The 16029-nt window shown below is 36.1% G+C and overlaps 1 protein-coding gene across 2 annotated transcripts; it reads left to right on the forward strand.

Annotated features, from left to right (window-relative positions):
• Window positions 1-1471: 1471 nt before the first annotated feature.
• Mtg (mind the gap) lies at window positions 1472-15959 on the forward strand. Of its 2 annotated transcripts, none has more exons than XM_076388886.1 (9): window positions 1472-1779; window positions 1884-2048; window positions 9606-9740; window positions 11535-11647; window positions 12723-13190; window positions 13365-13610; window positions 13759-14072; window positions 14498-14678; window positions 15211-15959. In XM_076388886.1, the coding sequence occupies exons 1-9, from the start codon at window positions 1602-1604 to the stop codon at window positions 15475-15477; spliced, it is 2067 nt and encodes a 688-aa protein (XP_076245001.1). In that variant the 5' UTR covers window positions 1472-1601; the 3' UTR covers window positions 15478-15959. The 2 variants fall into 2 exon arrangements, with proteins under 2 accessions (XP_076245001.1, XP_076245002.1); XM_076388887.1 differs by having other exon boundaries at window positions 1557-1799.
• Window positions 15960-16029: the final 70 nt, after the last annotated feature.

Genomic DNA, 16029 nt, shown 5'->3' on the forward strand with positions numbered 1-16029 from the left:
AAGCAGTGTTCAAATTCGATATATCGAATTGGCTGTCCAAGCTTTGGCGCCATTTTTTTAAATTGGTAAAATCGATATTTGTGAATTGAAACAGCTAAAATTGATAAATGAAACGTAATTGTCTTTATGAATACGACTTACTTAACAATATTATTTTAAATAACCAAATGGGAAGGGATTTGGAAATGGATATATAAGAAATATTAGGGACTGAAAAATGCATACATAGGAATGCAGCCATTAAACCTTGACCTACTCTCAGTACCTGCACGGTCAAGTGCATAATAGTACCTTCTAGAAGTAAACTATCTGTATAAATGAAAGTGACTATATCTGATTACATACTCTGTTGGAAAACTCGAGAATGCTTCTGTTAATAAAAAAATATTATCGAAGTAACATCCGCTGTCATACGGAGTCAAGAATAAAATGACTAGTTTTCCTCATGCACCTTCGCGAAATAAAAACACGATTTCACTGCAAAACCAATGCATCATTACATCACTCGATTTATGTTTAGAAATCGAATTCCTATACAAAATATTTCAACCTAGATAAAAACCTTAATGGCGGAGAGGTAACAAGAAAAAAGTACAACAAAAATTATATTTCACTATCATTTTTAATTCCCACATTCAAGAATTTCACTTCATAGTAATAAAGTAAATATTACTCTTGCTTTTTACGAAGCAGTCCTCCACAAACATTCTAACAATAATTTCTTTCCTTTCTCATAACGATAGATTACACAAAAGTATTCCAAATCAATATTTAAAAATTCAAAATGGATTAACAATTAATCACAAATTAACAGTAACGCTTTCATCGCGCACCAAAGTTTCTATTCTCATTTTCGATAGCCCTACAGCCACATAGAAATATGGTCGAGAAGATTGGAATCTGGACAGATAATCTCGTTCGTCGGATCTTTTTAAAGACCTACTTGAAAAAACCTGTCGATCTTCCTTACGAGTCGATCGATTTGCTCGATACTGAATGAACGCACGACGATCCCGTTATCGTTTCGTCCGAGTGGGTCACCGACACTTCGACAGGATTTTACTCAGCCGTTTCGACGTGCACGCATCGGTCTTGTGCCGCGGACAGGCCGTTCATGTTGCACCACTGGTGGGGCCCAACAGTACCGTCTCACGTTTTCTGACCAAATAATCCTACAAGACACTTCTTCATCAAATATTTCCATTTTTGCGAATTTTTCATTCAAAACAGTGCAAGTTTGATGATAAAGAAATTCATCATATTTTTATATAAAATATAACTAATAGATGTCTGACATTATCGATACAGAAATATTTGACTACATAATATGAATCTCATACCTCTTATTTTCATAAAAAAGGAAATAAAACGTGAAATACTTTTCATCTACAAAGTATTGAAAATATTATTCCAAGAGTAACTACATCGAAGTACAGCATATTAAAAACTTCCTTCTTATTTTTCAGTAATTTATTCATTATTCTTGGATAAGCTGTATAGAGTCCAATGAAATTCCTGCATAACTAAGATACGCTTTACGCATGCACGTAGCAGAGTATGCATAATGCACGGTACAATATAAACTAACAAAACTATCTATCATGGTGTATGCGAGAGTAGAGGGGGGTCTTGAAAGTGGAGCCAAGTTTCAGCCGTCCCTGGAAACCAGATGGGGTCTGAAAGTGCCCCGCGTGCTCGCCTTCGAAGAACATATTCATGCAGTATTAGTGTTCGCGGGAACGAGCAACCTGTCGCACCTTTTTATCTCACGACCGTCAGGTATCGGTTCACCACAGCTCGTGAGTACGTTTTCGCAGTCGCCTGTTACGATCGAGAACGTGCACGTGAAAAGAAGTTCCTCGAGTGGAATCCCCTGGTTTTAGGGAGCGCTGTGCCCCTGTCGCGAAAACAGCTTCTCGACGAAAAGGAAACAACTCTGGGTGAACGTTTCGAGGAGATCGTCGACTTTCTAAGCTTTTGCGTGACAATCAAAACTGGATCGGCGAGTATGAAGATCGCCACGACCTTGTTCCTTTTCGTAGTCGTCGGTACGTACGATGATCTCGTGGCCGTTAGGAGTAAACGCAGCTACTGGCTTTGAGGTGATACCTGGACGAGTTACACAATTGACAGTTATTTGCTCGACCAAGTGCTATTTAATGGTTCTACATTGGAATCGATGAGTAGAAACGCAGTGCAAGTCCAGAAACCACGTTTTCAGATATTTCATTCTAACATGTAGTTCTGAGTACTTTGTGTATCTGAATCTCAGAGTCACAGTATATCAAGTCCACTCGGTTCCTGTGTGACTTAATACACTTTGGGTTCAGGGGTCTAGATTTAGCTTCGAGATATCTTGACAATGGCTAATTTTGGACTTACACTAGTCTTCAACTCACCGACTCATTTCTTCTGTGGCTCAGAGTATTATCTAATATTCGATTCTTGGAAGAAAGGACGTTTACCTGTTATACACTTGGAATCGGGTGCATTTCGTAATGATTTCACGTGGGCCACGAAATTCTGCCCGCAAAGGGTGAAAGTATAATTGTCGAAGACTGTGATCCCGGTAATCGAAGAAGGTTTCTGGCACACCGATTTTTTTCTCGATCCCTCGATCACGTACAGAAACTGGTAGCTGCGTTATTAGCGAGTGCATAGCTAATATTCGATATTCTTGCGCAAACACTTACTTTGCAGTGCAATTGCATTTTATCGTCGATGGGAATATTAAAGTGCCTGTGACAAGCCTCGATCGCAAAGATTGCTGTCCTACAAAGTTTACGATGTGCCGCGTGTAAGATTTGCTGGAATGAAATTCACGGAAGTCTTTATACTGTCATATATCTGAATCTTATATTTTATGGCAATAAGAGTAGACAAAGTATATTTTATGGCAACTTGCAAAATCGAGATTACTTTGTGATATGAGGCTTGTACGAGAACTACATCGATGAATTATTTATTATTATATTCTGTCCAGTTTCTGATACTAGTTTCCAATATATAAATTGCTAATAAGTACTTTGCTTGCTATTCTTTTATTAAAAAATTGAAGGAAAGAATTAACTTCTATCTATCACATATTATTTTTTATATTAGGTTTAAGAAGATAATTGGAAACTGGTTTTCAAAGTATCTCAAAATACTCTTCTTGGGTAACTTGCAGGTTTCTGGGCCTTTTCTTCCATAATTTTCGCCTTGTACCAAAGCATATTATATTCTGTGCTATCGAGTCCTGACTTATCTTGACTGACTGCACTATTTACTCGAACTTATTGTTCAAACTTCTCTATCACTCGATCTTGCCTTTTTGCTGGACTTTCGGTACACGATATTTAAATAATTTCCATTCTTTTCGCGGTTACTAATGGCATAGTCTTTCTCTAGGGTAAATGCTGCAATTGTCTTACCTCAAAGCTGAAATCTATGTAAATATCAAAGACTATGAGAGAAAGATGAATCTTTGTCACACTCCTTTCATGTTTCATGCTCCTTCGCGGGACGGGAAAAGTAATTTTCCGATAATTTCATGATTCTCTTCCTGAAATCTTTAGCGTGACCACATTCGCGTTTCGCATTGCAATATACTTTATGGAATAATCCATAAAATTTCAGATTGCCCTCGGTTCAAAATTTATACAGACGTTTCGAGAATCCAAGACATTTTTATTCAAATTTCGAAAGAGACCTATTTTCGTTCCATGTTATATAATAATAAGCACTTTGAATACTGTACGATTTCAGAGATGTACATAACTATGTAAATACGTTATAAAACAAAAGGAATCGAATTGCATATTTAACCGCGCGTAACATTACGAATCGATTTTGCTTGTGTAGATATGCTAACTGAAATCTCTGTTTCGAATTCAGTCGATCAGAACTAATTTTGAGGGTGAATGTGAAATTGGTCGACAGTGACAAATGGAAACATAGGTATTAATTTACAAAAAAGTAGTCGAATAATTTTTATATAAATGTATGTGTTTCTTCTCGTTCTATATGACTAATTTCAACTTTAGATACTTTATTATCAATGAATTTATTGATTGTGGATATTTAACACCAATCTCCATTAAAAAATGAGAAAATATAGCGCTGCACATAACATTCACCGTAAATAAATGAAATTAATTTGTCTCTAATACTATTTTAATAACAATAAATAATTCAAAATCGTAGCCGTTCTTAAAGTGACTCGTTCTACAGTTTAAGCTTCCTCACGCAGGACCATTCTTCATATTCAAATTAGGGTTCCTATCTCGGTATATCGTACATTCATAAATCACACTTGATCTAGATTTTCGGCAGGTATTAAATCAGTAGGCATTGAGCTAATGCAGACATAAATCCAAGTGTCGTTTATCAATCGCTTTTAAAATAGCATAGCACGTTTCGTATTTAAGGAAGAATTAAAGAGTTTACAGGAAAGACAGTCCTTATCAAAGTTTACAACTTCTTTACTAAGACCCTAATCTAGTGGTCAAAAACGAGAGTCACAATACAATAGAATCTATCTTATAAAAAACATAACATATGCACTATAATTAATGTTTAAAAAAAATATTAATCAATTAAATAAAAATTAAAGAATCTGTAGTATTCTTTTCGTTGTTATAACAAAAGGCAAAAAATTGTTAAGAGTCGTTTTTGTTATAAGCTCTTCAATTTCTTTCTCCCCAAATTTCGCGCCGTCTATGGCATTTATGTTCTCCACTGACGAATCTCTTTCTCGTAAACGCAGCAACAGCGAACGATGCATGTAACGAGGCGCAATAAGGCGTTCGATGAGGTTGCCTCGACGAGAACAGGACTCACCGGTGACAGAAAAAAGTAACAGTGAAGCCGATCGTACGCATCGGTTGCGAGCTAGAAAGTGCAAAAGTATCGGTTTTCATTTGTTGAAAATGCCTTGGCTGGCGAGTAGAAGAAGAGAAAAAGGGAGAGAAATAGGACAAATCCTCGACGAAAGTAAGCAATTGCAGTTGAGTACCGACAATAATTACGAGCACGATCGAGAAAGGAGATCGAAACTGATCCTATGCATGTACGTTCAGGTTAATTGCATATTTTCGACTTTGCAAATGCTTTTCATGTAACGCACGACGATATTAGTAGGGATATAGGTCGATGGGACGAGCAACTCAGAGTCATAGAAACTTCTACTCGTGGTATGAATCTTTTTGTTGACAGCATATAATATTCGTCACTAGCGTGTCATTACGATCGTTGTTTGTAATATGGTGAGTCTTTAGGGGAACTTTCTCTGAGATTGTTTAAAGAATAATTTTCACCCTACTTTCTGGCGTTAATCAAATATTCTGTGATAATGACACATTATCATAAGTTTCATAAAAATAATCAGAAATATCTTAGTAGGAGAATTTCAAGCACTAGCACAACAGTAGAATTCAGTAATTAATTAACATGAATTCTATATTTACTTTAATGGATGTTTAATGATCCAGTACCTTATAATTACTTAAAAAGATTCAAGACAATTAATTCCCTAGTATAAGTACATTGAAAAGATTTTAGCGCTTGCGAATTTCACAGCCATTTTGTCGGTGGCTAACTCGTAAAATGGTGCTGAAAGAAGACGCAACTTTCATAATTAATTCAGTTATTGATTCTGTGGGTCCTTCGATTCGGATACTGTTTTTACTAGAATTTCGACGGTTCGGTTATTTGGGGAATCGGGTCAGCAACGGGTCTATGTGAACGCTTCATTTCTGGCTGGTTACTTTCTACTAGCTTCGACCATTTACTCCTACTCTTGATGATCTTCGGAAATTCATTGGTCAATCTTCGCATCGATTCGTTTTGATCGTAACCTAAAACTGCTCACCATCCTTTTCAAGGACGAAATTCAATTTTATCACCTCGTCTCGAGCTGGAATTTTGATTTCAAAACTGAGAGCACCATCTACGATTTCCTTTCGTCTGAAATTTATTCAATGAGTACTGGAAGACAAAATTAATTGAGCCACGATTCCACTCATATATCATCGAGTTTTTTTATCCTTGCTGTCGTTATAATAGTGATAACTGCCCAACTATGGAGAAAGGCAGTAACTATAGGAAATTGTGAAATTGATAAATGAATATTCATTTTATGTCTCGTTTTAGTGCAAAACAGGAGTAAAATGTTTTCAGTAGATATGCTTTTCTCCATAACTGGGCAGTATAGGTCTTCATTCATTGAAAGTGATAAATAGAAATTTTACTTGTCACTTTTTTTGTTACCAATCTACTGTGGGTACATTACTCTATTTTTATTATAATATTATCATCACAATATGTGGGACTTATAAGCTATTCTCAGTATAGAGTTTCCTGTTTCACAGTACCGCTTTCTGATAATCCAAACCTGAAATTAGCTGGTCGTAAACTTGGAGAAGCTTAGAAGCGATAGAACCTGAGGTTGCGAGGGAGTGTCATTCTCAAGGTAAAGGTAAAGGCCGCTCGTGGGAGTGTTGCGCAGGTTTGCAGGACGTAATGTCGTTCCACGTTAATCACGAGCTATTCTAAGCGAAAACAAGTGAATTTTACCTTCATTCGTGGCATTCGTGCCTGCTCCTGCCCAATTATGTCGTGCCTCGGTTACGTTAAGTCAATCCCGAGATGAACAGTGAAAGTATCCTTGAGATTCGTACCGCAGAAGTCATCGTTCTCGACCTTAGCACACATTAGAATCGTGAACCAGTTTGGTTCTTTGAAAATAACTTTGCTGAGCGAATTGTGAAACCATTCTGTGTAAAAATTCTAATATCGTCCTTCATTAAACTGTCCCTCTTCTTTGGGTGAAGAAATGAGGCCAATCAGGTTCAGTTAAGAGAAGTAAATCAGAGTCGATAGATTTTTATTTTAATTCTCCCTTCTGGTCGACGAATATTAAAAAGCCATTTGTACGTTGCATAATGTAGACCACTGAATTTTCTGTGCCATAGTCCGCAGTTACTCCATCAGTCTTGCGTTTTAGCAGGTTGATCGACATGCACGCGAGCCTTTATTACGGATAATATTTCAAAAACGTCAGGATACGACTAATTTAGGGGACAAGGAATGAGATGAGAACGACACAATAACGAAATTTCTACTCTACGATTATCTCTATTTCTTGTGAAATTATTCACATGCAATTCTCTTGTATTCTTCACGAAAATTCTGCGTGTAAAGCCAGGTTTCCGAATAAAAGACAAATGGTTCTATTGTGAATGGTCTTTCATGAAATAAGGTCCGTGCCACATGACTGACTCGTGACATTTATCAGAAATAAAAATTTCGAGGAATCGAACTTTACTTGATGTGTTGAAACGAAATATGGAAAAACGGTGACACTAATTTGTGTCTTGCTTGTATCTTATTGGATATTCTTCAAGGTTCTCTCAGAGTTTCAGAATTGTAGATATCTTTATTTCTATTCATTGCATTTTGGTCTTTAAATACATTTTCTCTATGTTCAGTTGTAGCCTTGACTTCAATTAGAGGAATAGTTTAGGACGTAGGATCATTTAAAACTGTTGCAAGAATGAGCTCTTGTATGGATAACGAAACTTAGGTCTTGGATGTAAATTGCTATACGACCTAAGACAATAAGATTTGCAAGAAAGTAGAACAATTGAGTTAAAAGCGAAATAGAATTCGAGGCAGCATGTAAAATGCATGAGACGAAAGCTTTTGAATTCCTAAGTGAACTACATCAATGAACTCTTCCTCGATAACTCGGCCAACGACTGTCCGAGCTCTGTTGCGTTAAACTTCCTCGCTCGAAAATTTCACCTTGTTCGAATTCTTTGAGCAACATTTTTGTAGATCCTTCTCTTTCGTCACGTTGACCTAATGTTGGTGATTCTCAGTGATTCTCATCCCATTCACCTTTAATGTATTAATAAGTAATGAATAAATAAATAAATAATAAGATTTTGTACAAACTTTATCAAATTTCGCCACTTCCATGACTTTGTGTTGAAACTACATATGTAATCGACCACCTTTCCGCGTTATTACGAAAGGTTCTTCCGTTTTGAGCATTGTAATAATAATTACATATTGCTAAACTGTGCCAAATCTCCTGTTCCCACAGTTTAGCTATTTTAAATTGTAACGTTCTACACAATTCAAGGCTCTCAAAAATGAGTTTTCTAGACTGAATACTTAAGAACCTAATTTCCTTAATTAATTCTACCATAACTTGTACCGAGATACATCGAGATTTGGAGCGTGAAGAACAATCGAGAAAATGAAATAGAAAGAGTAATGAAAGAAACGAGGAGCTTGGACAGTAGTGCTGACAGTAATTGGTCGTCTGATGAAATTGCTCAATGAAATCAGTACCACGTCTTCTTTGCGTTGATAGAGTAGAAGCAGCGGCGATGGTAAAGATGCGGAACTGATTTGGGAATACCAGAAACCGTTGGTCATTCAACGTGGTCAGAAGGTTGAGTCAAGCTTCCAAGTGGGTCAGTAGGCTGTGGCCCAATGGCGCGCCTCAGATCCGGCAAATTTTCTTCGAACAAGAATTCCTGGTTTACCTTTCACGAATTTTGGGATATTTTCTCTCGATGAGTAGGAAGTGAACATGGATTAAATAAAGTGAGATAAATATGACCATTTACTCGACAGTAAACTTGTTAAGAGGTACTTGAGAATTGTGTGCAAAGTCAACATTGTCGTTCGAAATGCATGGTGTGAAATTTTAATTAGTCATGCGACGTACGCATTGTAAGTTGAAGTGTACATAGTCTTTGTTTGACGTCTTTCCATAGGATGACTGAAATTTCTCCTATTATGTTCTTGGAAATCGCAAATAAAGGAGGCTTGGAAAAAATTGCCATTTTTGAACGATTTAACTAGGAACTTAGATGGAGAATGTTGAAAATTGCATATTTAATATTGAAATGTGGAAAGATAATTCACGTTCGAATACAGTTACTGCAGTCAGGACTCTTATCAGCTAGAATCAATCATTTTATGTATCTACTCCATTTGCTCTAGTTTGTAAAAGCTTGATAAAAGGCAAGGAATCAATAGCACAGATTAGGTTTGATGAATCAATGGCCCCTGCAAGATTCAATTTTAATCAGAAGTAGTATTTTGCTCAGTTTGGTCACGTTATAATAATCCTCGCGTTAGAGGTGTCGGACGAGACTGTCCACTGCTTAATCCCTGTCCACTGATCCAGCTCACAGTAACGAAAAATGTGACTTTCCATCGTAATGGAGGCTTCATGAGGTCAACCTGATGTCCGTATGCTAAAAATCCGGTTTTAAAAATATTCACTTTCTCTAAGTGTATTTTACTAATATTGAAGACACAGCTACTATACTTTCAGTTAATTAATCAAATCCTATTACATTTATGTACTATTTATAATATATCAGTAATAAACGCCTTTCGAATCTTTTATTAAAATTTAAGTGAGTAGTTTTCATTAATTTAGTTTGAGTGAGTTTACTTCGACGAGAAAGAGTGGTTTTAAGGTTCAATTTTATGTTCAAATTAGAGATTTCGCGAATTACGATGGAAGTCGATCATTGATCGCGATTAAAGACAGTTGGATCAGAATCAGGGATTGTTCTTTTCTTCCAATTTGGTTGCAGGATGCACGTGGCGGGAGACACTAGGCACATGCGTGTTTGAGTCGGACTTTGGTTTTGCGCTTAACTGCGCCTTCAAAAAGTCTGGGCTCTTTCGAGTACGAAATCTTGGAGGCGTCAAAGGCTACGTCGGCCTGGGTGAGTCGAAACAAGCACCTGTGCCAGCGATTGCAAAATTTTTAATGCAACAATTATCTTAAGCCCAGCGACGTGGCAAAAAAGAAAGACTTTCGTTTAAGAAAGTCTGTAATTATAGAACGAATTGTAAAGTATCTATGACAATTTAAAAAATAATTTATGTCTACTTTATAGAGTACTGATTTGTAGTGTAAATATTTACTATGGTATTGGTAACAATTCATTTAATTAGCAACTTCTTATAACTTAATTTAACTTAATATAATCTTCTGTATATTCATATTTATAAGCGCTTTAAAAATATATGCGTATAAAGGGAAATTATGACTTTATGACGGTGGAGGAATTACTTTTTCATTTTTTTTATGGTCTCTGTGTTACTTCACTTTCTGAAAGTATTTAATAATAACACACTTTCTACTGTCACTTGAGTCTACTATTTTACGACCTAGTTCTATGAAATAACCAAATAATATACTGTCTCTTGAATGAGGGAAAAGTGTAGACTATGTCACTGTATATCATTATTATATAAGAATCTGACACTTAAACGTTTAATTTCATGTATTAGTAAGTCAATGAAAGCCATAGTAGGTCACCTACTTTTAGCTGCAGAAAATACAAGAACAGAATATAGAAATACACATTGAAAAACTCATAAAGTAAATACCAAGTAGAAAATATTGGTATGTCTAATAAAAATATTTTAATTTATTAAATTCTCTTTATTCATATTAAAATATAGAATATTACAGTCATCACCGAAAGTACCAACTTTAAACCAATAGGAGCTACTCTAGACTATAGTTTTGATAACAATTTACAAGTGCTTACAAATTTTAAATCGGCGCGACAGTGTACTTCTACTTTCATGCCACCAAACGAGCTCTGTCTCTTTCACTCATCAAACCGTGCAGAAAGTGAATGAGCATGACTCGCTGGTTGCAATTAATCGCGTGGACATGCATGAGATTAGCTCTCGATGGCTGCCAGTCTGACAGGCAAGTGTCTCATCCTAACCCATTTCTATCGACATTTCGCGACTGTGGCGTTCGTTAAGAAAACAGAAGAACTCGTTATGCCGCTTCCTTGACCTGGCCGAGATGTCACAGGTGTCGTCCACCTAGAGGATGGCACCTCCAATGGGGACTGTGATTTGCATTTGGCGCGTGCAACTGAACGTCAGAGAGATAAAAATGTTTGCTCGTAAAAACTCATGGCTATTCGCTCGTTTGCTAGAGCAGTATAAAAAGTGGCGTCGATTCTTACGCAACTAAGTTATTGCTTAACTTTCTTCGGTTTATGCCTCGATGTTTCTCACGAACCTTCTTCTGACGAGTCTGTATTAGTTTCTGACCCTTTTGAGCAATGACCTGCTATCTGAATAATCGAAAATGAAAAAGACTTATTGATTTGAATTTGGGAAAATTGAGTAGGAATTGCTTGGTAAAGAGACACAATGGATGAGATTAAAATAATTGAGTTCTTTTCTGTATTGAGATTATTAAAGTTTTCTTAAATATTGTACTTTGATTGTATTCAAATAAATTGTATTTGAAATATTTTTAATTAATAGTTGAGGAATACTTGTTTAAGGATGGAGAGTGAATATTTGTAGATTAAAGAGTACAGAAAACTAGTACTTTATAATGAATATTATTTACAGAAAATATTGTCCTTAGTGAAATTGTAATTAAAGTTACAGTATAACTAGGTATTAAATACTAAACATTTTTCAATCTATGTCGTACAATGTTGTTTTAACATAATGTAATTTTTCATCATCATTTTCAGGGTTTTCCATCGGCGATGAACTCGGTTTTGGTCAGTCCTTGTCAAATGTAGAAGAACTGAAGAGAAGAAGCGTGCAAGCTAATAGACGAAATGTGCCAGGCTATACTGGGACGGTAAGAATTTTAAACACTAAAAGGGAAATATTTCTTTCCAAAAATAATATCAATCCACCTACTTTAAGTAACTTTAACTTTAAGTACTTTTTAATTCATTCTAGACTTGAACAAATGATTATGTAATCCTTGATCAAGTTAAGTATCAGTGCGCTTTTATAAGCAGGAGTCTACCTTGTAACATCTAGATCAAGGAAAGTTCAGACATATATTGAGAAAAAACTAGAGAGGATGAAAAAAATTCCATCGTGATTTTAATTTAAGTTCCCACATGACATTAATTTTGTAGATTATGATTGAAGCTACAGTCTGCACTACTTACTGTTTCATATATCGCTTATTTTATATAATTGTGAACTAGAGCTAATTATACGTATTAAGTAAAATTAAATATTAATTAAAAGTATTTCAAATTTAGAAAAAGATGGCCGAAGTCAGAAATAGCTGTCAATTAATGGTTCTTTTAATTGAGAAAATCAAGTTCGTTCTCTACTGCATCTGGATTTTTTGTCCAACATTTTTAACTAAAAAGGAATTTAATTTCCGCAGAATTAAATTGATTCGTTCCGTATTAATCTCGATTAGATGTAGCTGTATGCGATCGACCTTGTCGTAACTAGTGCGTGAATGTAGATGCAGCTCTTATAGTGTAGAATTTCCAGTAACAATAACACGACCTAGTGGAAGGTTTGCATTCCCACACCATAATGCAAGCAGTATCTAACCATTTGTGTATCACACAAAAATAAAGAAGAAATAAATAGAACAAGGCTTTGGAATCTTTCTGTATCATCTATTCATCTCCGAAGTCAAAGTACAAAGTCTGATAGTTAATGTACATGGGGTCCCCTGGAAGTGATTCTAATTGCACATTGCGAAAGTGAACTCTCTTTTTTATAATAATAACATGTGTACTACAGTAAAAAAAGAGATTATCCTCTGATTTCACTTTCAATTGACATCGACTTTTTCTTACATAAAATCAAAATGTATAGCTCTATTATGCTAGTTATTTTTACTTTACAGCCCTCATTCAAGTAATTATTCTCTAAAGCGTGGCAATAATTCTCTACAGGCTACCAATCGAGACGAAGTCAGACAGCTAGCGCAAAACACTCGACAGGTGGTTCCTCCTTTCAAACCTTTGCCACCGGGTGCGGCACGACCAATGGCTCAGCAACCAGAACGCCAGAAGCTAGTTGTTCAACAGAACTCCACAGCCCTGAGAACCATACCAGCGCCATCGTTGTCACGGACACAACAGGACCTACTCAGGCAGCAACTCTTGCAACAAGAAGCGAAACAAAAGCAGCAACAGAGGCTGCAACAAGAAGCGTTTGCGTTGCAAGTGCTGAAACAGCAAAGGCTACAGCAACAGGAAGCTATGAGGCAGCAGCAGCTACAAAAGATTCAACAACAGCAGAAGCAGCAACAACAATTGGCAGCGCAGCAGCAGCAGTTGGCAGCGCAGCAAAAGCAGCTGGTGGCACAGCAACAGAAGCGTCAGCAACAGATAATCACAATGCCAGTGAAGAGGGATCAGGTAATTTAGTTTCATCCTTCATTCTCTCTTTTTTTTATAGTAATTTTCAATATTGTTGGACACGACAATAATCATATACATCCATAAATATGTGGAAGTTAAATTAGGTTGAACGTTCGTCTGGAGTTAAGGTGAAAGCGTTTTTTACGAATCTTCTGGGGATTTGATTGACAGACACCGCAGATGCTCGCAGTTGCAGCTGCAATGCCAGGGAAGTTGCCTAACATTGTTGCTGCCATTCCTCCAGTAGGAAGTATCGTGGAACCTGAGCCAGTATCGAAACCGACGTCTTCAAGTAGTGGTTTGCCTCCCTTCATCTCGATGCCTCAATCCTCCGCGCAATTAACTGATCGAATCAGTAATAGTCCCACCATTTTGGAAGATGCGGATAACGAGGTGTCCAAAGATGATTTCAACCAGGTAGATAAATCCACATCGCTGATCTTTCTAAAATGAAAATTTTCAAGTGTAAAATTTTTGTTTAATTTGTGTATAATTGTAAAATCCTTTAATTGAAGTTAAATAACTCTTGGATACTGACTATTATATATTTCGTATGAATTTCCAGCTACCTTTGCCAGGAGAAGAGGCTGCGTCATCCGTGAACGAAATGACTCTGCTTTCTCTTCAACCAACCTTGTCTGAAACTAATCAAGCCTTACCACAACAACAGAATGACAAACGACAATCGTTGCCATCAAATTTACCATCTTTAGCGCCTATTCAAGGGATGGAGACATCTTTGAAAGCCCTAGCGGAAGCGAGTAATATTACCCTGGAAGCTTTAGAAGCTGCGATTCTACTCAGGCAGCAGCAACTTTTGCGAAAGCAGCAGGGGCCGACGAGCACGAGCACCACGACGACTACAGTCTCTCCAAAAACGTAATGCAGAAGATTTTAAGGGGGTCCTCTAGTTGAGAGGTCGAAAAACAAGGATTTTTTGAGAATTTTTTCCAAAGAAACCATGAGACTTTTTAATACGAAGGTTTCGCTCTCATATTTATTCATATATTATTAAATAACTTTTGCAATTATTATTATTGTGTATTGAAAAAATTGATGATTATTCTGTAAACGTGAATAAAGAAGTGAGCGAAATTTTCGTATTAAAAAGTCTCATGGTTTCTTTGGAAAAAAGTCTCAAAAAAGTCGCAATTTTTTGTCCTCGCAACTAGAAGACCTCCTTAATTGTAAATTTACTATAATAAGACAACAGAATTTTGTAGAATAATATAACTTATTGTATATTTTAAATTTAAGAACTTAGATCCTACAAATTTTATATCTTTTTTTTCTCGATGTTTTAGTAAATATAATCCTGGAGCCACTAAAGTAATGAATGCCCCACGTGAATATTATCCGGTTGGTTATGACAAAAATTTCGATGACAATTTTGCCAGTCGTGTGGATCTTCCCGATACCAGTTTCTACTGTGGCGATCAAAAACACTTCCCAGGACTTTACGCTGACGAGGATCTTGGGTGCATGGTAAAATATGTTTTTCTATAAGTTATACGTATACAGGATAATTCTACATGCTAAAATAAAACATCTTTCGTTATTAAGAAGAACGAGAATATTTGAAGCTTCTTTTCTGAGTTATTAAATATTAAAGAGATGTCTGACTTGACTTATTCTACTGAATCACTACGCCTGATCTGGCTAATGTACGTCTGCAGTAGATTGAGTACTAACTAAGTCAGACACGCTTTCGTTATAACTTCATCAAGTTTTGATTATGAATATGATTGACAGCTCGACTCTACGAGTACAGGTGAGTGAGTAACGTTACTTGCCTCTACAAGTAGGGTCCAGCTGGCAACCATAATTATGAATGGGAAGATACTAGAATGTCGATTTTAAAAAACGCATTAAATATTAATTTCTTGATACTCGTACAGGGATTTGGAAACTGTAAATTGGGTTCTGCTCTGTCGCGTCAAGACCGTGGATTTTTTTACATCTGTTGACTCGACTATAGTGTCCACTAATTCATATTTTCTTATTCAAATGTTTCTAGGTGTTCCACGTCTGTGCGCTAACGGACGATGGACTGATCATGAAGAGCTTCCTCTGTCCAGAATCAACACTCTTCGACCAGACGATTCTGAAATGTAACTGGTGGTTCTATGTTGACTGCAAATCTTCAAAGAGCCTATACGATAGCAATATTCCTATTAGCAAGAGTTATCAATTAATGAAAGCTCTTGCGTTCTTCTCAGCGTACAAAAACCATGACAATAGTACAACTAGTGGCCAAGAAAATTCAGAGATCGATAGTTCTTGAATCTAGTATCTCTAATGTTAACAAAATATTGAAATGTCATCTTTAGAGTTATACTTAGGAATCTTTAACAAATGTTAATCGGTTCTACGATTGCCAATTAATGTTCCTTTAATCCATTAAGGCTCAGTAATTCTGTTAAAGAATTTACTGCTTTGAGTATTGTAATCTACGAGAAATATTTAATTAATTCATGGTTTTAGGGAACTATTATTTTATAGACTTAATGGATTCAAAAGAACTCTTTATTAGCACATAAGACGGGGAATATACTATGAAAGTTTCTCGTACATGAGTGCTACAATTCTTCAGGTATAGCAACGAGCATACACTGCCGTTTTCATTCCAAACGATAAGTATGTACATATAATTTATTTGATTAGAAGTATTATTAATAGATGTAGTGGTTAATTTTTTACGATTACGTTGTATATAATTTTATCGTTGGCCTCTTCGTTGATGTCGCTTGTTCAATAATAATTTTATTTTCCCGTATGGATAGGCATTGTTATTTTCTTCTTTTCTATGATTTAAATTCCTGACAATATACTGGGT

Source organism: Calliopsis andreniformis, chromosome 12 (assembly GCF_051401765.1).
Source record: "Calliopsis andreniformis isolate RMS-2024a chromosome 12, iyCalAndr_principal, whole genome shotgun sequence".
NCBI lineage: Eukaryota > Metazoa > Arthropoda > Insecta > Hymenoptera > Andrenidae > Calliopsis > Calliopsis andreniformis.